This window comes from Neovison vison, chromosome 1, assembly GCF_020171115.1.
Source record: "Neovison vison isolate M4711 chromosome 1, ASM_NN_V1, whole genome shotgun sequence".
Lineage (NCBI taxonomy): Eukaryota > Metazoa > Chordata > Mammalia > Carnivora > Mustelidae > Neogale > Neogale vison.
Window position 1 is genome coordinate 166,439,201 of NC_058091.1, and position 27,316 is coordinate 166,466,516.

Sequence of the window (27,316 nt, forward strand, 5' to 3'; positions counted from 1 at the left end):
ATTTAAAGTTGCTTGACTCTGGAGTGTTACTTACCAAAAGTAACACTTACAAAAAGAGCTAAATGTAATACTCTCTTAAAAAAAAAAAAAAAAATCGGAAGAATGGGATCCAGAATTTGAGAAACATGGCCTACCACTCTTCCATGGAAAAACATGAATAAAGCTTACTCAAACTAAACTCAAACTCAATTAAAGCTTTCAGAAGGTCAGAAAATGTCACAAAGGAGAAAAAGGGAATGTGTGGCCCTATAGCTAAGGCACCTGATTCCATTATCACTTAAAGACTACCGAGGAGGCCAGCCACCCTCCGCCAGGGACACAGCACCTGTGCCTGCTCTTCTGGACATCCCGCAGGCTGAGGCGCTGGAGGACAGGCTGCTCCAGCTGGTCACCATCTGCCAGCTCCAGCAGCTCCCCTCTGGTGGCTACTCTTCTACGGACGATGGACCTCCAATTGGTGCTGGAACAGTGGTACATGCATGAGCAGACAAAAAAATCTCAACCCTGGTTTTGATAAATTGAAGACACTTCCCTATTGCACTTCAAGGTGCAAGTGAATACACACAAGTTCTCAGGGATGTTTTCAGAGGAGCCAAAAGAGAAAACACAAAACCCAAATCACCACAACTATACAGCAACACGCCTGCTGAACTACATATATCCTTGGCTAGAAATCTATCGAGAAACGTCACCCAGGATGCCAGCTGTACTGTAGGCTCAAGAATGAGGAGAAAAGGCCCAGGGCAGATGGTGGCAGTGGTGAATCAGTATATACTTATCACCAGAGCATGATGTCTACGACTGGAGTTATCTCCCCAACAGGGAGTCTGGATAGATTCCTAAAAGTAGAAGTCCTAAGTCACAGGTTTCCCCAACTATAAAAAGTGAAAAGGCCAGCCCAGGACTACCTTATAGAGACAAATATATGCAGTCTCAAAAATTTAAAAAAAAAAAGACTACCAAGGAGTCCAGACCCAGGCCCCTTTTCCCTGGAAGGCTTCTGAGCATGAGCATGAGCATGAGGACAAGGGCCTGGAATGAGTAGCTGCTGTGGGCTTCAGATGTACCTCAAAAGTAGGCAATTACAATGCTGCCACCATACAATGGAATAAGAGAAACATGACAAATGTTTGCAGATTCTTTAGGCAGAATTTAAAAATTTGTACGCATCTGAATTTCAGCTTCCTGTAATAGTAATTTGTTGTTGATCAATCATCCTCCTCAGAGAAAGAGAACTAGATGAAAATAGGGTACAAAACACAAAAATGAATTTGAAAGCACTGGAGAACTACAAAGGCAGTCAAGAAATGAGAGACAAAGAACTTAGAAGAGAACCAAAGAGAAGTAGTAGGCAGGACAGATCCCATGTTACCTGTGGCAAAATATGAAGCAAAAGCAAGCAGCAAAGGCAAGTAGATGAGGTGAAAGCAGAGAAGCTGAGGAGCTAAGCAAAGCTTTAATCCCTCTTCCACTACTGGGGAAACAACACAGGAACTCAGGAAACGCCAAGGAGAAGGACCCTGCTAAACCATCAAGATTCCAGTTAGGACCTAATAACGGAGCAAGTGTGACCTGCAGTAAGCCAGCCCACTGAACACCAACAACACTCAAATGAGATGAATTCCTGATTAGATCATGGGGAGCTGATTACCCCCCCTTTTTTTAAAGAAAAAAATTTTTTAAAGATTTTATTTATTTATTTGACAGAGAGAGATATCACAAGTAGGCAGAGAGGCAGGGAGAGAGAAAGAGGAGGAAGCAGGCTCCCTGCTGAGCAGAGATCCCCATGTGGGGGCTCAATCCCAAGACCCTGGGATCATAACCTGAGCCAAAGGCAGACGCTTTAATCCACTGAGCCACCCAGGCGCCCCTGGGAGCTGATCCTTACTATGACTGCCTGCCAAGGACAAAAGCAAATCCACCCCAAAGAAGAAAAAATACCATCTAGACAGACCATCAAATTATTCATCCACTTCCTATAATTTCCAGCATTCAAGGAAACTTACCAAAGGATTGAAAACCCAAACAAAAAGAGAAACAACAAAACAGAACTCCCAGGAGATTCAGATATTGGAGTCATCAAGCACAAACTTTAAAAAACTGTGATGGACTTACACTTTAAAAAAAGAGTGACACAGACTGGATTTACCCTCCTACATAAAACAACTAAAAACCAAACAAATATATGAAAAACAGAGTTTCAGACATTACACACCAGGCAGCACGGGACAATAATCATTGACAGATGGGAAACAATGTGAGCCTTTGAGGCTGTTCTGCCTGGACACTTTTCTTAGAGTAGTGCAGGGGGATGGAACCCGGTGAAGTCTGGCAGTCTTTGCAAAGTGAGATAAAGCTGGCAGTCCAGAGATGCCAAGGTGGCTAGAGTTCACAGGGCTTAGTGCCAAAGAGGAGAGAGAGGGACACACATAAAACGCCCTAAAGATCTAAGGACCCTCCTGAGTCTTCAGCTGAGTAGTGATGTGTAAATGCATGTGAAGAAAACGGAGGCCAGAGAAGGGGGAGTGAGGACAAACTGAAAAGGCCAAAGGGAGCAATCCTTAGGATCATACATTCCACCAGATGGAAAATTTCCTAACTTGGAAAATTTAGAGAGGTGTTACTTAAAAGCAAACCCTGAGAGCATCTAACTTAACTGCACCCCAGAACAAAGCTCAGGAGTATTTACGTGAGTATAAAAACATCCAGCCCCCCCAAAAGTAAAATTCACAATGCAATGTGTCTAATAAAAAATTACCAGGCATGCAAAAAGAAAGAAAAAGAAAAATGGGTAGAGGGAGTGGAAAGAATCAAAGCAATCCAGAAATGAAAAAGATAAAGCAATTAAAAGTTATTGTAACTGTATTACATACCCTCAAAAAGGTAGAGGCAAAATGTTAAGTAAAGGTATGGAAGATTTAAAAAAAAAAAAAAAACTTTTAAATTCCAGTTATGAAAAATGAAGTTATAAAAAACAATTATGTTAGTTTTGAAAGTTTTTGAAAGATAGTTTCCAGTTATGAAAAAATATTACTGGATAAAATTAACAGCAAATTAGATACTATAAAGAAAAGATGAAACTGAAGACACAATAAAAACTGTCCAAAAGGGGGTGGGAGGGGAAACAGAACAAATTAAACAGAGGATTAGTGTGCTGTGGGACAACTTAAGATACAAGTAACTCCATTCCAAAAAAGGTAGGTACAGGATGGGAGAACATAAAAAATTATTTTAAGAGTGACCTAAACTTTTTCAAATTTCATGAAAACTATAGACCTACAGATTCAAGAGTTTCAGTAAAACATAAGCACAAGAAGGAAAAAAAAAGAAAGAAAAGACACCAAGGTACATCATAATCACATTGCTTAAAACTAGTAATAAAGGGAAAGTCTTAAAGCAGCTACAGAAAAAGGACATACATAAAAGAAACTACAATAAGAACAGCAGCAAACTTCTAATCAAAAACAATGCAAGCAACAAGATGGTAGAACAGGATCTTTTAAAGTACTGAAAGATGAAAACGGTCAACATAGAACTCTATACCCAGAAAAAATATCTCACAAAAAAAATAAGGCAAAGTAAAAGACTTTTCAAACACGAAACCTAATTTAACAAATCACCAACAGACCTCCATTACAGGAAATATTAAGGAAAAGTCCTTCAATTGGAAGGAAAAGGATAACAGAAACTTGCCTATAGATAAAGGAAGGAAGAACACTGAAAACAGTGAGTATGTGGGTAAATAAAAACAACTTTTCCTAATACTTCACCCTTTAAAGGAGAAATAATAATACACTGTGAGATTTATAATATGTATAAGGAAACTATATGACAGCAATGGCACAAAGAAGAAAAAAAAACAGAAGTAAATTGTTAAGACTCTTACACAAAATACGAACTAATATAATAGTCTTGATACAGTTTACTTTATAAACCCTAAAGGAACAATTACTAAACAAATTATAGTTTATTAGTCAACAAAGGAGATAAAACCCAATTTTACCAAAAATACCTAGTTAATCCAAAAGGGGGAAAAAGGAGAGAAAGGCAACAAAAAACAGATAGGAAAAGAGAAAATAAATCACATGACAACATACTGAAACCCAACTACCAGAACTAAAAAGACAGAAACCAACTAGTATCCACTGGAAGCACCCACCTGAGAACCTCATTGCAACTAGGAGGAGTTTAATGCAACTCAATTATGAGTGCAGTGTCCACAGTAAGTCTGAATGCAGTCTGGACCCCAAGAACTCCACAAACTAACCAGCCAAAGCCCCGGAGATAAAAAAAAATCTCCAAAAACAGAATTAAAATTTAGTGAGAAAGGCATAAGAGAGATGAAGGGGAAAAAAAGGTCCGGATAAAAATGAGAGAAGGGAACAGAATCAGAAAGTTTCACTTCAAAAACCAGAAGATGGAGCTCTGAAGTTAGAAAAACAATCCTGAATCACACCTTCAGGAACTTCAGATAAATAAAATTTAAATAAAAATGAACATGAAAAGCTATATGCTCAAATCCCGTAAGTTATTAAGTATTTTTAAAGGTTACCAAAATAGGGGCACCTGGGTGACTCAGTTAAGTGTCTGACTCTTGGTTTCGGCTCAGGTCATGATCTCAGGGCCATGATCCATCCCCATGCTCAGTGGGGAGTCTGCTTAAGACTTTCTCTCTGCCCCTACCCTCCATTTGTGTGCTCTCTTTCTTTCTTTCTAAAAAATAGATAAATCTAAAAAAAAAAAAAGTTACCTGAATAACTCCCTATGGACAAGGAGAATATACCACAAACATACCCCAAAAACTATTACTTACAATTTCAAACTGAGCTAAAAGTTTGGCATTAAGAACATGATAAAAGCAATAAAGGAACATAAATAAGAATTAGAAAATTTCAGTTAAGAAAAACTAAACTACCAAGAACTTAATAATGAGTAAGTAGACAAAAAGAAAATGCTTTTAGAAAAAGACATTTTTAAAAATCACAAATCCATGAAGAACTATAGATTCAAAATCAATTTTCTTATATACCAGCAATGAATAATTGGAATTTGACATTAAAAACAATACCACCAGCACCCCCAAAATGAAATATTTAGTATAACTCTAACAAACTATGTATATGATCTGTATGAGAAAAACTAAAATTCTGATGAAAGAAATCAAAGAATTATTAAATGGACAGATATTCCATGTTCATGGATAGGAAGACTCAATATTATTAAGATGTCAGCTCTTCCTAAATTGACCTATAGATTCAATGCAATCTCAACCAAATGTCCAGCAAGTTATTTTATGGATATTGACATGCAGAGGCAAAAGACCACAGAATAGCCAACACAAAACTGAAGGAGAAGAAGAAAGCTGGAGAACTGATGTTAGCTGCCTTCAAGACTTACTATAAAGCTACAGTAAACAAGACACTGTAGTATTGGCAAAAGAACAGACAAATAGATCAATAGAACAGAACAGAGCACCCAGATCTTTAGGCAGTCAACTAATCAAAGGCAATACAACAGAGAAACTCTTTTCCAACAGATAGTGCTGGAATAACTGGACATCCAAAAGGAAAAAAATATATAGAGAGAGATATCTTACACTCTTCATAAAAATTAACTCAAAATGGACTGCAGACCTAAATGTAAAACACAAAACCATAAAAATCCTAAAAGATACAACAGAAGGCAATCTACGATTTAGGTTTGCAATGACTTCTTAGACATAACAACAAAAGCACAACCCATGAAGAAAGAATAAACTGGACTTCATTAGAATTAAGTTCTGCTCTGTGAAAGACACTGTCAAGAGAATGAGAAGACAGGGGTGCCTAGGTGGCTCAGTCAGTTAAACAACTGCCTTCTGCCTAGGTCATGATCCCAGGGTCCTGGGATCGAACCCCACATAGGGCTCCTTGCTCAGCAGGAGCCTGCTCCCTCTCCCTCTGCCTGCTCTTCCCCTGCTTGTATTCTCATTCTCTCTGTCAAATAAATAAATAAAAATCTTAAAAAGAGATTTCTCCACTGGGAGAAAACACTTGCAAAGACCTATCTGGTGAAGGACTGTCATCCAAAATATACAAAGAACTCCTAAAAACTCAACAATAAGAAAACAATCCAATTTAAAAATGGCCAAAAGACGTAAAAATCTCACCAAAGTAAATATGCAGATAATATAATACATAAGCATATGAAAAGGTGCTCTTAATCATATGAATCAGGGAAATGAAAATTAAAACAACAATGAGATTCCACTACATGTAACATTTAGAATGGTCAAAATCCCAAACACTGACAACATCAAATGCTGGAAAGGATGTGGAGCAACACGAAGTCTCATGCGCTGCTAGTGGAAATGCAAAATGATACAGACATTCTGGAAGAGTTTAGCAGTTTCTTACAAAACTAAACATATTCTTACCATATGATCCAGCAATCGCACTCCCAAGCATTTACCCAAAGGAACTGAAAACTTACATCCACAAAAAAAACCTGCACATGGATGTTTATAGCAGTTTTATTCATAACTGCCAAAATTTGGAAGCAACAAAGATGTCCTTCGGTAGATGTGATGAATGGATAAATAAACTGCAGTACATCCTGACAATGGAATATTATTTAGCACTAAAAAGAAATGAACTATCAAGCCATGAAAAGATATGGAGGAACTTAAATAAATGCACATTACCAAGTGAAAGAAGTCAAAGTTTAAGGCTACATACTATAGGATTCCAACGAATATATCTTTTATGTGACATTCTGAAAAAGGCAACTATGGAACCTGTAAAAAGATCACTGGTTGCCAGGGGTTCAGGGAGAGAAAAGGAGGATGAAATGGCAGAGCACAGAGGACTTTTAGGGCAATGAAAATATTATGATTTATAATGGGCAGATACATGTCATTATGTATTTATCTAGACCCATAAAATGTACATTTATAGAGTGAACCAAGAGTGATAGTGTCAGTCAATGCAGGTTCATCAATCGTTAACAAATGCACCATTCTGGTAGAGGATGTTAATAGCGGGTGAGTCATGCACAATACTGTGTCATATTTGCTGTGAAGCTAAAACAGCCCTAAAAAATAAAGTTTCTTTTAGAGGTGCCTGGCTGGCTCAGTCAGTTAAGCATCTGACTCTCGACCTTGGCTCAGATTATAATGCCAGGGTCCTGGGACAGAGCCCCACGTCTGGCTCCATGCTTTGCAGGGAATCTGCTTTTCCTTCTCCCTCTCCCTTTGCCTCTCCCCTCAACTTGTGCTCTCTCTCTAATAAGTAGTATCTTAAAAAAGGAAAAAGGTGCATGGGGAAGTTTTCTGGGAGTGATGAAACTCATAACTGTGGTGCTGGTTACACAAATGTGTGTATTTATAAAAGAACTGTACAACTATTAAAGTGTGAGTTATACTACATTTTATTTTTATTTTCCTGTAAATTATACCTTAATTTTTTTAAGCTTTAAAATTATTCAAGAGACAAATATGCAAATTCAGAAATCTCTGAAAAAAGATGAAGGAATCAGAATACTAAAAGTTATTATCCAAACTGTCCTAAAATTAAAAGAAAAAAATTTCAAACTACACATGTACACGTTTTTCTTATCATACTGTACCTGAGCATATCAAAGTAGAACAAAACCAACATCAAAATATATTCCACTAAAATTACTGATTTTTAAAAAATCCTTTGGGCATCTAGGCAAAAAGAACAACTAATAGGTGAAAGAAAATCAGACTGTCATCAAAGCCTATTGCAAAACTGAAGCAACATATTCAAGATATTTCAGGAAAGAACGCGAGCCACCGATTTTACTTACAGCCAAACTGACATTCAAATATATAGGACACAGACTGTTATCAACATGCAAGAAACTCAGAGAATATGCTCCTAGAAGCCCTTCTAAGAAACACCCAGAGAGTAAGATTCCAGAAAACTAAAATGATTAGAGATAAATAAACTAGTGGGAGGCACTGAATATATACTTACTTAGAAAACAAGTCCAAATAGGATTGTATGCAGGTTAAATGGGAAGGCTGATAGTACATAATGACTACATACTCTCAAAATATGGAGTACAACTATTTAATGGGAGAGGGATGGGGAATGGAAATAATATTCCAAGCAGTTCTACCTGCTTTCAGTACTCATATTAGTGGTAGTATTTTTAGTACTGTTATTCTGAAAGTGCAATGTAATATGGGATAAACCAAATAAGTAATTACAGGATATTCAAATTCCATCATCCCATGTCCCTGAGAACTAGGACACTCAGTATTAAAGGAGACACACATGTAATTATAGAAAAGGTCAACTAAAAATCCCTGTTCTTCTAAATCTGAATTAAAAGTGTCAGTATATTTTTATAAGATTTTTAATTGTAAATATATAAATGTGTTTTATATATTTAAAAATATTTTATATTAAGCATGTATTTATTATCACATAAATATATATCCTTCCATCATAAATATGTATGACTTCCTCTCTCTTTTTCTCTCTCTCTCTCTATATATATAAAATGAAAAGATACAGTATGTATAGTCCTATTTCCTTGTTCTGTCCCATGGAAAGACCCAGAAACAATGACCAACCCAATAGCAACAAGCATCCCTAGCAACAGAAATTCTGGTCTTGAAATATCATGTCCAAATTAAAAAAAAAATTTTTTTTCTTGGAAAAAATTACATATTCCAGGTTTGAGGCAGGAAATACACAGATGAGTCAAGAAAATCTTGCTGTATCACACTACCAAAGACAAATTAGGGTTGTATCAAAAACCGAGAAATCATTTAAGAAGCTCTCCCATTAATCAACAACAGGAAAATGTAAGCATCACAGTAATTACAATTCATGACATACACCTGGAACTCAAATATTTAGATACAGCAATTAATAATGACATTTTAAAAAACCTAGTCACCCTCGAGGCACCTGGGTAGCTCAGTGGGTTAAAGCCTCTCTCTGCTTTCGGCTCAGGTCATGATCCCAGAATCTTGGGATCAAGCCCCACATCGGGCTCTCTGCTCAGCAGGGAGCCTGCTTCCTCCTCTCTCTCTGCCTGCCTCTCTGTCTACTTGTGATCTCTGTCAAATAAATAAATAAAATCTTTAAAAATAAATAAATAACCTAGTCACCCTCAAAGGGTGATAGTTTATATTGAAAACTAGTAAATAAAATGAAAAAAAAAAACTTTCTTTTCTGCCTTTCCTACATAAACTGTACGCTGGAAAATCAATCAGTAAGGAAAAACATCTCTTTATAGATGTACCTCACTTAATGTAAAAAAAAAAAAAAAAGAATTAGAGTATCACTATTTTGCAACCCTGAAGGAATTAATGGCTCTAGCACTGAAATATCAGTGGAAAAGAAGACCTTCAGACTTTATGTACTGTCTGAAGAAAAAGCACAGCACCACGCCGAGCCCTGCACAGGGGTTACATATGAGCCTGATCAAGCCTCTGCATCCAGATGCCCATTTGTAGGGGATGAAAAACATGCTGAACTGCACGAGTCTCAGTAAGCAAAACAGAGACTGTGGGGAAACAAGTCAAACCACCCCAGTTCAACAGAGAAGGGGAAGCTGTAAATGAAGACAGACTAAATAAAAATAGGGGGTAGGGGACTAAACTATAATCCTTAGATATACATAATTTGGAATTAAAGCTCACTGGAAGGGGCTCTGGGTGAATGAAAAAATTCTAATTCTTTACCTGGACAGTGGTTTTACAAGGCTTTTGGCCTTATACTCATTCATTAATAGATTTGTCTATGCAGTTTTATGTGTTTCATGTTACAATTTAAAAAAAAAAAAAGCTTTCTTTAAAAAGTAAATACCAGTAGTCATTTGATTTATCTGGTTACCTCTAAAGGGCAAAAGGAACTTACCACCCATTCTCCCTGGAACCAGAGGAGTACGTGAGGTAACTGTGGGTCTGGGACTCGAAGACCTCAGATCCCTAGAACTCTGCATAACGGAAATCTTAAGAAACTGGTGCTAAAGCATTTACATGAATGACTTTGCATGAACTGAAGTCAGTCTTAACAATTTCTACACAAAGGAGCTTATGTATTAAAGACTGGCTAAGACAGTAAAGTCACCTCCCTGATAGTGGCTTTATTACAAGGCCATGTTCCACAGACCTTTTACAACCAACAGTTTATCCTCCAGGATACTAACACGATACTTCCTTCCTATCTCATACACAGATTTCTTCCCAAAGCTCAGAGTAAGCAGAAAACAGTGATTCAAATTTGCCAAGAGGTTCCCAACACGAGGGAAAGGGAGGAAGAGTAGAGGAGAATCCCCTTAACCTCAGAGATATAATCTCACTGAGTACTTTCTAAACTTATCCTGACATTGTAAGGAAAAGGAAACTTCCCTACAAGCAAAGGATAAAACTTCTAATATAATCTAAAAAAAAAAAAAAAAAAAAAAGAGAAAAATACAATTAAATACCAATACTTGGGAAATTAAAAGGGGAAAGCAGGAATGGGTGACTGCCTAAAGCTTTAAAGGAAACTGGTAAATCAGAGAGTGTTATTTCCTTTTGGGCTACCCTGACCCAGAAAGTCAAATCTGACAAGAGGAGAAAAAAGAAAAATTTCACTCTACCACACCTACTCTATGAAACTGAAGTCAAATTAATTACCACCAGCACTCTAAAAACCTCGAGAGAGAGGGAACCAGGAGAGACTAATGTGGGTACCCAGAGAGAGTGTTTAGGTTTGCCAGAGAGTGAAGAGGTTAATCAGAAATTTGGAGCTGACAAAGGAAGAATATTACCATCATTACTTCCTTTTGTGCTTCCTATAAATACTTTCCTAACTAGACTGGCAGTTATTTTCTGTCTATTAGTGATTCATACTGGTATACTCTGTTCTCACTGATATTCATAAGCTCCAGAATAACAGGGAGTATGCTTTTTTTTCACATCTATTGATCTTCCATATACCAAGTACAGCACCTTGCAAAATGTTTTGCAAATAGCATATGCTCAGTATATTCGCTGCATTAAATTAAAAAAAAAAAAGAATCCACGGCAGTCAGGAAAAAGAAGAGAAAACTTATTCTTCATTATTTCAGAAGACTAAAATCAAGAAAGACTGGAAGAAAAATATGGAGAGGCCTAGCTGGCCAACATTCACACACAACTTCTTTAGCACTAGTTGCCTTGAGAGGTAACAATTCCCATCACCATCTCTGAAGTATTAAAAAAGAGGCTGCATGCCCACTCGTAGGGACTATGGGGATATCTGGAGGTTCATCTATTTCTCTATGTCTAGACTGCATTGAGGTAGAAGGGAACTTTGAGATCTGCTTTAAATTCTTTAAGATTTTGTGTTTCTGAATAAGGCCATTCTTTGTAGATGGAGACTGAAAAACAAATGGAGAAAATAAGGAGAAACAAATCTATCACAAAACCTATACTAGGACAGGCATTTCCCACCCCACTGGAAATTTGTTGAGAATACAAAAGCTCGACCCTACCTGACCAGAGAATTACGTATCAGAACAAACCTCTGTGCACTAGGTATTTCATATACCATGAGATGTTATTCTCATCTCATCCTTGTTATTACTCCCATTTTATAAAAGGACACAGATACTTAAAGAATAAGCAATGAATGGGTTTTGAACTTGACTGAAACTATGCTCCTGCCACTGAACCTTCCCACCTCTAAGATAAATCAGCACTGGCAAAATACAGCACTGCCTCTTTTGTGTACTGGTATTAGAGAACTTAATTTTCTACCATATCTTGATTTCTATACCATAAATTTATGCATGCAGGTCTTACCACTTATTTCAAGCTCTGCCCAATGTGATTTCTTTCCATTTGCTGCTTCCTCAGAGGACATGATTGTGTACATCCTCCTAGGATCAGGGGGCTCGTATTTTTCTTTGGGCATGCCTGTTGAATTAAAAAAATCCAATCAGTATTCTGAAGAACCAAATAACGAAAACAATGACATCTTTTTAAATGTAAGCACACCGGTATTATGATCTCTAAATACTACTTCCCAACAAAAAGAACTAGGGACTTTTGGAGAAATGGAAGATTTCAGGTCGAGGATCAAAAAAATACAAAACAGGGCTGGATGCTAACAAAGATGCTGTGGCCATAAAGCAGCAGAAAGTCTGAAGAAGCAACCAGTAGCCGCAGGTCAGACAACATGAACATAAAAGAATGACTCTGAGTAGATAAGGGAATGTTTTTAACTGATTTCCAGCTAATAAACACAGAAAGAGTCACATAATTAGAAAATCACTATTTCACAGCCCCTAGTGGAAAAAAAAAATTGGATCTAGGCAGCGATCACCAATGATTAATAAAAGCATTAGGTGAAAAAAAAATCCAATGGATAAATTATTAAATGGATATATAGGTTATGAGACCTCAACCCAATGACCAATTTCATCATTAGGACAACTAGATCTATATGCCAATATTACCTATGCCCTGGTCCCCTCATCAAAACATACTAAAAATAAGAAATTGAATGTGAATCATATCAAGCCCTTCTACTTCTGGTACCAGCTGAACAAAATACAGGAGACAAAGGACTATGTTAAAAATAACACAAGAGGGGGCCGCCTGGATGGCTCAGTTGGTTAAGCAACTGCCTTCGGCTCGGGTCATGACCCCGGAGTCCCAGGTTCAAGTCCCACATTGGGCTCCCAGCTCTATGGGGAGTCTGCTTCTCCCTCTGACCTTCTCCTCTCTCATTCTGTCTCTCTCTTTAAAAAAAAAATAACATAAAATAACAAGAGGGGCGCCTGGGTGGCTCAATGGGTTGGGCCTCTGCCTTCGGCTCGGGTCATGGTCTCAGGGTCCTGGGATCGAGTCTCGCATTGGGTTCTCTGCTCGGCAGGCAGCCTGCTTCCCCTCTTCTCTCTGCCTGCCTCTCTACCTACTTGTGATCTCTGTCTGTCAAATAAATAAATAAAAATCTTTTAAAAAAAAATTTTTTTTTAACTTAACTCTACAGAAGTACAGCTGGCCAGATGCAGAATACGGAAAGTTACAGATGAGAAAGACCCAATTTCTTCAACAAACACATGACATGAAAATAAGACAGGAGGAATTTGACATGGATCACACAATTTACAAGGCACAGCAATCAAATTCACTACATACACCTGTTTGGGTATATTTGGAAAAACCAAGTGTAAAAACCATTTCTGAGAATCAGACAATTTGAAGTACTAAACATAAGTTGATACTGAAGGACTATCGTTCATTTCACTTGCAGTTATTTCCTTAATCCTTATGTTATCAATACCCTCCAAAATATTTAGGTGAAATGAAATCTCACACCCTTTGCACATTATCCCTCACTCCTGGACTGAGTCTCACTTCACCTTATTCACTTGGATGAGCCCAAACCCACTTTAGTCAACTCTCCACCTTTTCTGGATACTACTCAGCTAAATATAGCTGGAGAAAAACTTACCACCATGTGAACCTAAACTGAGCCAGTCAGCAATCATTTACCTCAAATGGATTACTTGTGCTCCAGGACTTCTCTCTTCAAACCTCTAACACTAACTCCTTCATTGTCTCTTTCTTACTTCTATTTTCTCACTGAAACAGAAAACACAAGAGCCCTTTCTAGGATCTCCCACTTCCACCCATCTACACTCTCTTTTAGTAGGACAAATTGCCTGCCCTCTGAACACTCAATCCCACCCTATGAGCTTGCCTATTCAAGGATATTACTTGGCAATTCTCTCCTACATCACTTTTTCCCTCTACACTAGATCTTTACCTTCAGTATATATATACATGGTATTATTTCCTCTACTTAAAAGTCCCGACCCCATTTTGCCCTCCAGCCTTTTTTCTCATTCTCTTCACCAAAAAAATTATCCCCAAGAGTTGTATATGCACTCTCTCTTCTAGTCCTCTTTCCCCAGTTAGAGTCATTCAAATCAGTATGAACTTTTAACGTTCTACCAAAAACTGCCAAGAAAAAAATCAGTGACCTCACACTGTTATATCCAGCGCTTGTTTCTCAGACCTCTTTTTGCTTGCCCTATGATCAGTGTTTGATGTAAATGATCACTCCGTGTAGACACACTTGTTCATTTGGCTTTCAGTGTACCTTTTATATTGGTTTTCTTATCTCACTAGATTTAGTCTTTTGCTAGCTCTTCCCGCAGAATCAGAATTAATTCCATTTTACCAACAGAAACCTGAAGCCCAAAAAGGTTTAAGCAATTTAACCATCATCATAAGGCTGAGAAGTAACAGAGTCTGGCTTTGTGTCCGATTAAAAATTAAAGCTACCTTTTTTAAAAGATTTTATTTATTTATCTGACAGAGAGAGACAGCAAGAGAGGGATCACAAGAAGGGGAGCAGTGGAGGGAAAGGAAGAAGCAGGCTTTCCCCTGAGCAGGGAGCCCAATGTGGGGCTCGATCCCAGGACACTGGGATTATGACCTGAGCCGAAGGCAGACACAACTGAGCCACCCAGGTGCCCCTAAAGCCACTTTCTAAGTGAAATAAGCCAATCACAGGAAGACAATTATGATTTCATTTACATGAGGTACTAAGGTAGTCAAACTCAGAAAGACAGAAAGTAGAATGGTAGTTGCCAGGGGCTGGGGAAGGAAGTTACTGAACGTGTGCCGAGTTTCAGTTTACAAAAGAAGAATTATGAAGATGGATGATGGTTAATGGTTACCCGACATTATCAATGTATATAATACTACTGAACGCTAAACTTAAAAATGGTTAAAACAGTAAATTTTACATGTATTTGCCACAATAAAAAAAAGACTGGAAAAAAGTCAAAGCAACTTTTACTATGTTATGCTGCCTCCCTAACGAAGGGAAATAGAGCTATTTTTGAAACAGAAATGGGCTCTGGTAGTCAAAATACAGAAGGAGGTAAATAATCCTTTAAAAGCTGCTTGAAAAAACATAAATGGTGAGACTAATCATCTGCACAAGAAATAGCACATCTATTTTTTTGTTTTGTTAAGTGCTATTGATAAAACAAACTATTCTCCTACATGTTAACTTCTTGAGAACAGAATACAATGACTAAAGTTTTTAGACTGATGATAAAAAATACCTAACACTGAGAGCTAGAGTCAGAAACTGTTCCTATTCTAGAGGACTATCTGGCAAAGCAAGTGCCCTTTTTGAATGAAATGAATATTCCAAGAACAACCTAGAAAATATAAAATGTGTCAGACTATCAGAGGTCGATGAGAACAGCCCATCATCCAAATTATTCAAACCCGATTCTACCTTAAAAAAAAAAAAAAATGTGATCTTCGCTGACTTTCCCCAGTAAAATTTAACAATGGTAAGAAACGGTCTCTGTCCAGCTGAGGTTAGTATTTTGGTCCTATTATTATTAATTATTTGACTTCTTTGTAGGAATTGAGAAGTCTGATTTATCAACCACATATGAGCTCACTTAGTTTGAATCAAGGTCCAGAGATGGATCACACGTCAGAGAATGGATAAAAGTGTTACTGAGCTAAGAAATCTGAAAACCAGAGGCGCCTGGGTGGCTCAGTTTAGGTTAAGCACCTGCCTTCTGATCAGGTCATGATCCTAGGGTCCTGGGATTGAGCCCCATGTTGCACTCCTCTGCAGGGAGTCTTCTCACCCCTTATCTCTCTCATATAAATTTTTAAAAAATAAAATAAAAAGAAAGAAAAGGAAATCTGAAAACCAGGCTCAGGACCTGGTGTCATTCCATTAGAGTCATAATTTTGCCTAGGTAGCCAACCACTCCACTTTCTGGTTTTTGTAATGTGAGACGGGTAATCTTAAAATTTAAGAGAGCCCATTAAACTGGAAAGCAGCAAGGAGATCATCTTTATTTCCAAATCCTGAGAGTGAGGTTTTGAAAGTGGGGGGAAGGGAGTGTATGACAGAATGAAAGAAATGGTAGCACATAAACTGTCCAACACTATAGTGTACACTTGAAATTAATGTAACACTATGTATCAACTATAGTCAAATTTTTTTAAAAAGGTAGGAAATTGGGCAAACTGTTTTCAGGAGCAGCAAGAGGAGCACATCTGCCCACTGAGCAACACCCTTCCCCTATTTTGGGTAGAGTCTGGCAAAACACAGTGCTGGTAGAGGAAAGGGTGTAAGAATGCATACAATTTAGGATGTTTCCCAAGACTTTAAAATCAACAGGCAGATCTCTCCTCTAAATAATCTGCAGTGACATACCGTATTTTTATCTTAGACTAAAAGGTTTCCAAAACAGACTTGAAAACTGCCAAGGATTACAACAGACTTTTAAAAACAGCTATGCCAGAGTCAGCAGGTACGCAGCGCCTGACTAGTCAATCCCCTTTTCCTCCAAACCAAGCCCAGGTGTCACTACTGATCCTGGCAGCATAAAGTCCTTCCCCACTCCAGATCTCAAAGAAACAGTTTTTCATTATCTTAAAGGAATTATTCACCTTAAAGAAACACAGGATACTATTTACCAACTCAGAAAGATAAGCTTTCATAATTAAATATTTTTAGAAATGGCTTAAAAAAACAACTATAACCATCGTGGGAAAGCTAAGTTACAAAGCAGAGTTACAAATCATAACACAACTAGTAAGACTATACTGGAGCATCTAAACTAAGAGTATCCTAAATGCATACCATAAACTTAGAAAAACTGCCATTTGGATAGGGAAAAAAAATTCAGGAATCCAAATATTCTCTACCCTACAATTCCAGAAATGCCATGCGCATGTGTGTGCAAGTGTGTGAGTGTGTGTGTGTGCGCGTGTGTGTAGGTGCAGTGAGGGGGTTGGGACAAGAATCATAGGGAAGGTTTTTATAAAAACCCATAGGGAGGGATTTATCAGAATCTAAAAGAGAAAAGAAGACAAGAACAACTACAGAAGCAGACTAGAATGAACATATACACAAAGGTCCTTGCAAAAAGTTATACTCCACCCCATACCCCCAAATAGAATCATAGTTCCCAAATTACACCTCTGGCTAAGAGTGAAAAGAAAATAGCTGATGGAGATAGGGACATAAGGAAAGGGATAGGAGCCTGTGGGCTATTTTTCTGCCAGGAATCAAATTTACACTCAATCAAAAGCAGAGACAAATATCTGAAAAATGCTCCCTATGGGAAAAAAATACGTAATTACAAAAACAACCACTAACTGGGGGCTGAAATCCACTAATCATAACAACTCATAGACAAAAGGTGTGCCAACAGCCTGCCTCTCCCCCATTTACACCTAACCTTCAAAATCAATCTAATGGGAAACCAACAGAAGTGCCTAAGAACCCACCCATGCCCTACCTAAATAAAAAGCAAGTCAACATAGAGTGGTCGAACACAAGTTAAAAATGTACATTTAAGATCTATACATTTCACTTTATATGAATTTTACCTTAACTAAAAAACATTCCGTACTCAAACACTTGGTCAAGTATGAAAACAAACAAAAGGACATCTTCAGACAAGCAATTACTAACAAAGCATACAACCAAATACCTTTCTGAATTACTCATTATAGCATTGTTCATGACAAAAAGAACAAATAACTTAAGTGAGCATTAATAAGAATGATGGTTAAATGAGTTACTGTGCAGCCATACTATGGAAAATCAAGCAGCTGTGAAAACAATGATGTTAACTATTGGTATTATACTGGATTATTCACTTCATAAAAAATTAAGCAAATAAGTACTTAGGTTAAAGATGTTAGGAGCCAAGATTTTCAGGGTAAGAAAACATTTATAAGTCAAAGAAATTAAGCAAAAACAACATCAAAGTTGACTTGAGAATATCAATATAAACTCATGATTTTATTTTTTAAGATATTTATCTATCTATCTGAGAAACAGTCCACACAAGTGGGGGAGGAGGGAGGGAGAGGGATAAGCACACTCTGAGCTCAGAGCAGGGCTTGATCTCAGAACCAAGATCATGACCGAGCTGAAATCAAGAGCCAGACGTTTAACCAACCCAGGCGCCCCTACACTCATGATTTTAAATTTGTTTTTAACTACATAGTGAAATGCTCTAGAAGTAATGTTATCTCTGGAGTAACAGCACTCCTAATCCTCAGTTTTGAGAATGCAAAGTTCTTTGTAAAATGGCCAACTACAAGTTTGGGGCAAGAAAGGTATAATATGCGTAAAGCCTGAGACATCCTTGAGTGCCAAAAACCTAAGCCAACATGACACAGGAGCCAGCTAAAAGGGATCCTCCACTAGCCAAAGCTATGACAACTGGAGCAAAAAGAATAATAACAGAATGAAATGGAATCAAAAATCTATGGAAAAATGATCACTATCAGTGCTGCAAAAAACAGAGCTGCAGTGCTGTAAAGGGGGGATTGGTAGCAGGAAAAAACTACTGCAGTAACCAAGGCATGAAGAAAGCAAGAAGAAGAAGAAGTGAGGAAAGGGAAGGCCACAGGTGCACATTAGCCACCATCTGGGGTAGCTTTTAAACTAAGAAAACTGGTAACTAAAGAGAAAGATTTAAGTGTTTATCTTTTCACCAGGTACCACTTTTCAGAACTGACCAAAGAGCCCCAGTTGAATAGTCTTACTTTACAAAAATGACAGCTAATAAATGAAGAATGAAACAAAAAAAGGCAACTTCATTTTATAATTCCTTTTAGGCAAGGATTATCAACTGTGTTTAAACCATTAGATGAATCATTGGTAGTGCTATAATGCTAAAATAACACCATCACCCAAGCTGTTTTTTGATCATAAGGCAGAAAACGTTCAACAGAGAAATAAAAGGTTACCTTCTTCATCAATCTTCACCAACACTAATGGGGGGAGAACCAGATACTGACTTTTGTCTCTCAATATGACACTATGACGGAACATGAAGTACACATCAATGTTTATCTTGATTAAGAAATAGAGGAAATGACCAGATGACGCCAAAGAAGCCATCAGACCAAATGAGAACGTAGGACTTTCCTACAGGGTAACTGGTCTGCTGCCTTCAACAACCTGGTGTCAAGACTATTTTATTTTAGATTTGAGAAGAATTAAGGGATATAATCAGATGCAATCAATGGTCCCTACAGAGGATCCACAAATCAGCAATAGAAGATATTTTGTGGACAACTGGAAAAAGATTTAATACCTAGTTCATATTTAAAATATTAGTGAATAAATATGAGATCATGTTATTTTGGCCATATACAAAAACGTTTATTACAAGGCACTCTGGAGTTAAACATTTTATTTTAATTATATTGGCCAAATTTTCTTCAAGGAAATGGGAGTTACAGCCATTCTCAACTGACAAAATGCTAAATTTAACATCTCTCTTTTCCTTTTTACATTTCCTCCTCCATTCTTTGTGTTTTGCGTCTTTCTCAAACATGGAGGAGAAAAAAGGGAGAGGGACAGAGGAAAGGAAAGGGGAAAACCCAGGAGAAATAAACTCATGTGCAAAAAGACCCTGTGACGTGACTGATCAGGCTCCAATTAGGGCTACAAGTTAAAGCATACAGCTGACCTCCAAACAACACAGTTGAAAATCCACATGTAACTTCGGACTCCCCAAACGACCAGTAGACTACTGTCAACCTCAAGCCTTTACCAATAACATACACTTTTGATTACATATTCTGTTTGTTGTATGTAGTATATACTGCATTCTTACAATAAAGTAAGCTAGACAAAAGAAAATGTTAAGAATGTCATTAGGAAGAGAAAATACAGTACAGAAGTGTACTGTAAAAATTCCAAACAAATGGACCCAAGCGGTTCAAAGCCATATTGCTCAAGAGTCCATTACATTTGAAAAGGTAGTGACACTAACCTCCGTGCCAATTTCTTCCAATCTAATTTTTCACTGAATTCAATTGATTTTCACCTCTTCAGGATTAAATGTTTTCTCCATTTTCACTGCTACTGAGTTCATTCAGACCCTCCCCATTTCTCAGCTTCAAGGATTAAACAACCTCCTCTACATCCACCTTTCAGATAGATGCCTGTTCCTATCACTGTCCTGCTTAAAACCCAAGATGACCCATCTGCCTATCTGCCTAAAGTCCAAACGTCAAAGTCCCTACAATCACCTCACAGTCTGCACCTCGCAGCATCTCGTGTAAGCTCTACCACATTATACTAATGAACTGAACTAAACATTCTTTCTTTTATGACCTAGAATCAGGTTTTCCTAAAAGAGAAATCTAAAAGCAGCTCAGTACATCTGAACCATCCTTCCTTAGGGAAGGAATGAAGAGTCCTTCACGGAATCATTCATTCAACAAATACTTACTCATCACCTTCTATGTGCCAAGTACTATGCCAGGTGCTAGGAATAAAAATAAGAAATACATGATCATGGAGCTTAATCTACTGGGGGAGCAAAAAAAGTTTCACAACCATGTAATCACACTACAACCCTTTCTTATTTCTACAGACATCACTCTAAGTTAGGACTTTGCCTTTCCTCAACTAATATAATGGACTCTTATAACTGGTATTCATGCTTTTAAGATTACAACTAACTTACGTTATCACTATCAAATTATTCTTCCTAAAGTTGAGTTTTCATTACACTGGAAAATCCAGGAAAAAGAACTATTCTTTGTAAAGACCTGGCAGATCATCCAGAATGACTTCTGGTCCTATACCATCTTTAAAACTATGATTCTATGTCATCCCCTATCCCATCACTGCCTCAACTCTGCTGCTTAGACAACATTCAAACGTCTCACTTTAGAATTCAAAATATTCTGCCTTTCCAGACTTTATTTCAATACTTTTGTCTCTTTTAATACAACTGGCAGACAACTGCCATTCTTCAAATATGCTCCACTATCTTCTTTCCATTCCCACATTATTACAAAAACACCACACCACTACATGAATGCCACTTAAAAAAACAAAATAAAACAACAACAACAAAAAAACCTCCCTCTTTGAACACAATCCAAACAGTAATTTATTCACAGGTACATTAAAAAATTGTGCATAACAACAAATACTAATTTAACCTGGATTTTGTTCCTACCAAGACATGTAAGACATTTAAAATGTGAATGTCATATAAACATAATAATTTGATACTTTAAAAAATGAAAACACTGAAATTTTAAGTTGATGGTAATTATGGCTGAGATGGCAGGCCTAAATTACTGTAAATTACTTACTTACCTTCTGTTTTTTCCAGGTGTATTAGTTGAAAAACACGTCACTGTAAATAAAACCAGCTAGCCCCCTTGGACTACATTCTTCAGCCTTCTTTAGAGTCGCTAGTCCGTTAAGGCACTGCTACATCCCATTTTAAACCCCAACCATCCTCTCAATGTAATCACAATTTGTTTTCTTTTTCTCTCCAGGTTTCCTCCACGACTGATGGGCCAATTAAAAGTTTACACAAATGATAAACCTCATTCAGAAGCTATCCTTAGTGGTAAAACTATCACCAGGTCTGTCACCAGTTCCCTGTGGCAGGCAAACCAAACATAAAAAAAACCAACATAAAAGCAATGTAAATCCTAACTGTGGATCTGTAGAGTCAAAGGCTAATCTTATATATAGCCAACGACACTACCGCAGGCATCTTATAACTCATGATAATCTCTCAAAAAGGTTATTTGAATTGCACAGGAGAGACAGAATAAAAAGCCAGTAAAAAACAAACAAAAAAACCACAAAAAAAACAAAAAACAAACACAAAATCCAAGGTACAAAAAAGACCCTCCTAAAAAGTGACACTGTCATTTGGTTTTCTAACCTTCCTTCCGCTATCATCCCCACCCATTTTCCAAGCCAGAAATAGGGATACTATCCTTAACTCTTTCCCACGCAACCCCAGCCTTCACATCCCGTCCGCAGTTCCAGCCCATTTTAACTTCCTAAATCTTCCTCTCACCCACTGTGCCTCCACTCCTGGGCTCTTCCGCGAGATATGAACTAATCCAACGACCTCAGATCCACGTTCTTCTGCTGCCCCCTAACTCAAATGCAGCCTAGACACTATCCAGAATGACCTCCTAAAAATATAAGTACTTACCTCAAGGTCCTAAAACCATATCTCCTTCATCCTTGTACCCATGGATTAACACTGCACCTGACATAAAGGAGGCTCAAAGATGAGTTGAGCTAAACAGAGGAGACCCAGGCTCATTTACAAAACAAAGATTTTTGACCTGACTCCTGTGTGCCTCTCCAGTCTTAGCCAATCAATTCTCACTTATTTCTCACAACACTCTACGCCTTAGCATGTGCTGTGGCTCCTGCCTGAAACGCCATTCTCCCTCCCCTCCAGATACCTCAGGGAATCCAGTCATCTTCAAATGCCAAATCAGATATCCAACTTCAAAAAGGTCCTTCTTCCCTATCCCTCCCAAACACAGGAGCTTATCATGCCCTGCTTTGAGCTATTCCGACCCTTGAAGATATTTCTGTAATAGTATGTTTAACTCCACCTTTTTTTTTTTTAACGTCTCACTCACCTACTCTAATATAGCTCCTTGGCTTTATATTTTAAATATGTTTTAATCTCTTCAGAGCCTGAAAAATGTTAAGTAATTGGTGAATAACTGTAAAAATTCAAGGAGAGAAGCTGTGGTAGTTAAAAATAAAAAAAAGAAGAGGGGCACCTGGGTGGCTCAGTGGGTTAAGCCTCTGTCTTTGGCACAGGTAATGATCTCAGGGTCCTGGGATAGAGCCGCACATCCGGCTCTCTGCTCAGCAGGGAGCCTGCTTCCCCGACCCCCACCTCTCTCTGCCTGCCTCTCTACCTACTTGCGATCTCTCTCTCTCTCTTAAAAAAAAAAAAAAAAGGAAGAAAAACATTTTGTAAAAGACAAGTGTACTAACAGAAGCAGTGCCCATTTTACCACCACCAAGAAAAATTAATATATAGGCTTCTAATCTTGAAGGCAAAAATCTAGAAAAAACAGACAGAAAGGACCAAAAACTGAGAATACTGGTTCTAGGACAGCCTAGGATAAGACTCAAGGGGACAACCTTAAAGACTTAAATTGTATAAACATAACCTCAGTGATACACTCTAGCAAAATAAGGGCAAACCCTGAACGGATGGGGATAATGGCAAAACTTCCACGTGCCTATCTGCCACAAGGCACTAGGCAAAAACAACCAACAGTATTTGCAAACCCACCACGTGACAGGCCTATCTGGCCCTTTCATGTACATTATCTCATTTAACCCTCAGGACTCCTGTAAGTAAACACTATTATTCTCCTTACAAACACAGGGAATGTCCAGAGAATGAGTAACTTGCCTGAGGTCACAGAGATACTAGTGGCACAGCTATGATTTTAACCCAAGTTTGAACCACAGATCTGTGCTCTCAACCACTATGCAGTCATTTACCTGTATCCTCCTCAATTTAATTCTCAAAGCAACCCATGAGGTAGATGCTACCCTCATTTTATTTTAGGTGAAGACACAGGGTTTAAATAATCTGCCCAAGGTCACACTCACTTTGTAAGTAGTAGCACTAAGGTTTGAATCTCAGACAATCCAGGCACAAAGCTCCATACACAAGCCTAGAATTATGTCACTGACAAAGCCAAGATCTCATGCTCCTTCTCAAATATTGTATTGTTGAGACCATGAGCCCTCCAGTTTCCTTCTCTGGCGTCTCCTCTTCCTGGGCTATTCCACACCTGCTTTCCCGACTCCCAAACTCTGCCTAATACTCTAAGAGAGCAGAGCTCAAACATTATCACCTCAGAACGCTTACACACTCTTAAAAATTCGTAAGTACCTCAAAGAGCTTTTATTTATGTGGATTACACCTGTCAACATTTGCCATTCTAGAAATTAGGAGAAAACTTAAAGTATGTATTAACTCATTAAACATAAAACCTACCACGTTTTTTAAAGATCTTATCTACTGGGGCGCGTGAGTGGCTCAGTCATTAACCATCTGCCTTCAGCTCAGCTCATGATCCCGGGGTCCTAGGATCAAGCCCTGCCTACATTAGGCTCCCTGCTCAGAGGGAAGCCTGCTTCTCCCTCTCCCACTCCCCCTGCTTGTGTTCCCTCTCTCAATATCTCTTTTTTTTTTTTAAGATTTTATTTATTTGTCAGAAAGAGAGAGGGAGAGAGCAAGCGAGCGCCCGCCTGCACACAAGCAAGGGGAGCAGCTGGCAGAGACAGGCAGACTCCCTGCTGAGCAAAGAGCCACCCAGGCGTCCCAAACCTACCACATGTTAATAAACATTTTCATGAAAAGTAACTGTCTTCAAAAACAAAGTACAATACCACAAGAAGGACACTGTCTTATGTTCTTGCAAATCCCATTAATGTATGACATACTGAAAGCTTGATTCGCCTATCTGCTCTGAAGTCAATCTGATCAGATACCACACATTTTTTTAGGTTCTGGAAAACTCCACTATACACTCCTCAGAGAATAAGAATGAAAAAGACAAATAACATCTTAGTAATATCTCTAAGAACTTAAGGTTTCTGTAGCCAACTCCTCCTCCCCCCAAAATCTCATACACAACTTCCTTAAATCTTTTCTCAAGTAGGACAAAAATAATTTTCAATCAAATTGGTTTAACTAAAATTTCCAATCAATAAGAACAGGGATCTGGAAATTATGGTAGAATATTCCTCCAAAACACAGAGCTGAACAGTAGGATAGAATAGTCGAGATCAAACTCTAAAAGGAAAAGACTGGCATCTGCATGCACAGTGCCCCGCCTGTGACAGACAGCCTGTAACAGCCTGGGACCACACTGCTGTTAAAATGCAATTCTAACCATGCGCACATGCCCAGTAACACAAGTGAGTATAAAAATACAGTCAGAAACGCACGGAGAGAAGCTTCCTATGCAATGACCATAGGAAACCACTAATTTTAAAGGCCAAAAATGGTTCAAATACTAGCAATTTCATTCAACCCAATACATTAACTCAAAATACAACTATAAAGATATCCCAAGTATGTCATCCACAAATTTCAACTCAAAATAAATACAAGTATTTGTCAGGTTAGGTTTTTATTCTCTATGTTTGAAGTCAAACATACAGAATGAACAACATTCTTAGACAAATACAACCTGCCATCTAATCAGCAAAAGCTGAGTGCCCACCAATAAGCAGGGTGGTAAGTCAAAATCATGACTTGTGGGTAAAACCTCACCAAGATCAAAAAGGCAAGGCGAGCAAAACCATCAATCCTAAATGTGCTCCTTAACATGAGATAAGCAACAGCCATCTGGGTTATAGCTTCAGCATCAAATGATGGATACCAGAAGTCTTTTCATTTCTTTCTTATCTTTTGTCAGATTTTCCATAATCTATTGGCTTCTCCCTCTCTTACAACAACTCATAATAGTCTGAGGACCACTATTTAGTGGGGATTTTGGTCTCTTGGGGCACACAACATTTATTCCAGCTGCTCATTCATATCTACAATCACTTGGGAGGTTTTAATGTACCAGCAATCAGTTTAACCCACTAGTCCTTTTTCCCCTAAAAGAAATTATTCATGAAACGCTGACCTTACAATCATCAAGAAGCCTATAATAACACTAGAAATTGCTCTAAAGCTACTAAGTAGTATTTCAGGAGATTTGCAAAGAAATCTAAAGCAACTCTGTTCAAATGGGAGTTTCACTATACATGGCTTTTTGACTCCATATGTGAACTGCCTTTCTTTTCCTACACAGTGAAACGCTTTAAAACTTGATTTTTGGCCAGTATAAAAGTTTTATGTGGACTTTCATGAGGTTTTTGATCCATAACCTAAAAAAGGAATCACAAACATTAAGAATCTGCCAGGTAGCTCTATTCCATCAACATGATTAGCTACCAATGTAAACAGTTATGAGTTTGGGGCAGCAACTGGGTTCCTCCATATTATCAAATCTGTATCAAAGGGGCATTCTAAGCCACATCATCATGACTGTGTGTTACAATGGAAGTGGGGGGAGTACAGTGAAATGAAGAATACAAACCAGAGTAAAACATACCTGTATCAAGAAAGATGGGTTTACATTCATCTTTAAGGCTAACGCTTCCTCATTTATAAAATGATATCTAACTCACAATTTTGGTACAAGGATTAACACATGTAAAGCACAATGCCTATCACATCGTTAGCATTCAAAAAAGCTAATTTTTTTTCTTTGACTACATATCTCTAAGTCTGAGTTTCTCTAGTTTCCATAAAATTAGAAATGAAGTGCTAATTCTTTAGATGTCCCAAATACAGTTTTCACGTTGCACAATTTTAGATGAAAACATATGAAGAACTATTGTTCCACAAAACATGGCAGTTAGCTTCACCAGATCCTGCTTTGTGAAGCTGTGGTCTTTGCATGCAACTATATACAATCTCATGAAAGAAAAAAATGTCCGCCAAAAAGCTGAGTGCAAATAGTATTTTTTACTTAATGTGAATAAATCTTCATTTCTGTTTGGTCTTCAGTTAGCAGGGACTCCTCTAGTATCTTTTTTCGTCTATCCCACCACACCTCCCCCACTCAAAATCTGCCTAGGTAAAAAATCTATATACAACAGCTAGATGTATCCAAAGAAAAACCTCTAATTCTCTTTTTGGATACAAAGATCACCAGCCTATTTTCTTTTTGTTAGATCACCAGGTGCTTGCTTTGTAAGGCATTTATTTGTAGCAACTAACTTCGAAAGAAAGTTACTATGCCTGATGATTCCTTCTTTGCTGCTATTCTACACTTATGGGTACCTGGGTGGCTCAGTTAGTTAAGGGACCAACAACTCTTGATTTCGGCTCAGGTCATGATCTGGGGATTGTGGGATTGGGCCACAGGGCTCCTTGCTCATCGGGGAGTCTGCTTGGATTCTCTCATCCTCTTCCTCTGCCCCTACCCTGCTCTCTCATTGCACTCTCTCTCCAAAAAACAATAATAAAAGTGCATCAAACATTTAACTCAACTTTGGACTGCTGAGCACAGGACAAGTACAAACTTAGCAAGGTGTATGAAAAGTAAATTTTTAGTCTTCCACTAACTTAAGACTGAAAGTTCTAACATTATGATTTTACATCAGATCCACCTCCAATAAGGAAATTTTCCTGTTTCTGAACTTCCATAAAATTCCACAAAGAACATAACTTTATGTGACCAAATAAAAAGGCAGTCATTTAAGCCAATACATCAGGGGAAACTCAGAAATGTAAACATACCTATTATAAATTTATTTCCTGTTTTGGACTTAAAGAAAACATAAGGCTGGCAACCAATATAGGTGTCTACCTTCTCTCAACCCTGTCTCTTCTTTAAACTATTACTTTCTTTTCCATTTTAAACTTTTCAAACAGCAGTTTGACCTCCCATTTTTCTTAACCTCCCATTTGCTTAAAACCTAAC

At 37.9% G+C, this 27,316-nt stretch overlaps 1 protein-coding gene across 3 annotated transcripts in view; it reads right to left on the reverse strand.

Annotated features, from left to right (window-relative positions):
* CNOT6 (CCR4-NOT transcription complex subunit 6) overlaps positions 1 to 27,316 on the reverse strand; it is a 75,714-nt gene that overhangs the window by 42,072 nt on the left and 6,326 nt on the right. For 2 of the 3 annotated variants that reach the window (XM_044262384.1, XM_044262367.1), the window contains exon 2: positions 11,792 to 11,905. In XM_044262384.1, the coding sequence (XP_044118319.1) occupies positions 11,792 to 11,903 (112 nt within the window). In that variant the 5' untranslated portion in view covers positions 11,904 to 11,905. Of the gene's footprint in view, positions 1 to 11,791; positions 11,906 to 13,489; positions 13,510 to 27,316 lie in introns of those variants that run through there. The other variant, XM_044262375.1, reaches the window with a different exon arrangement.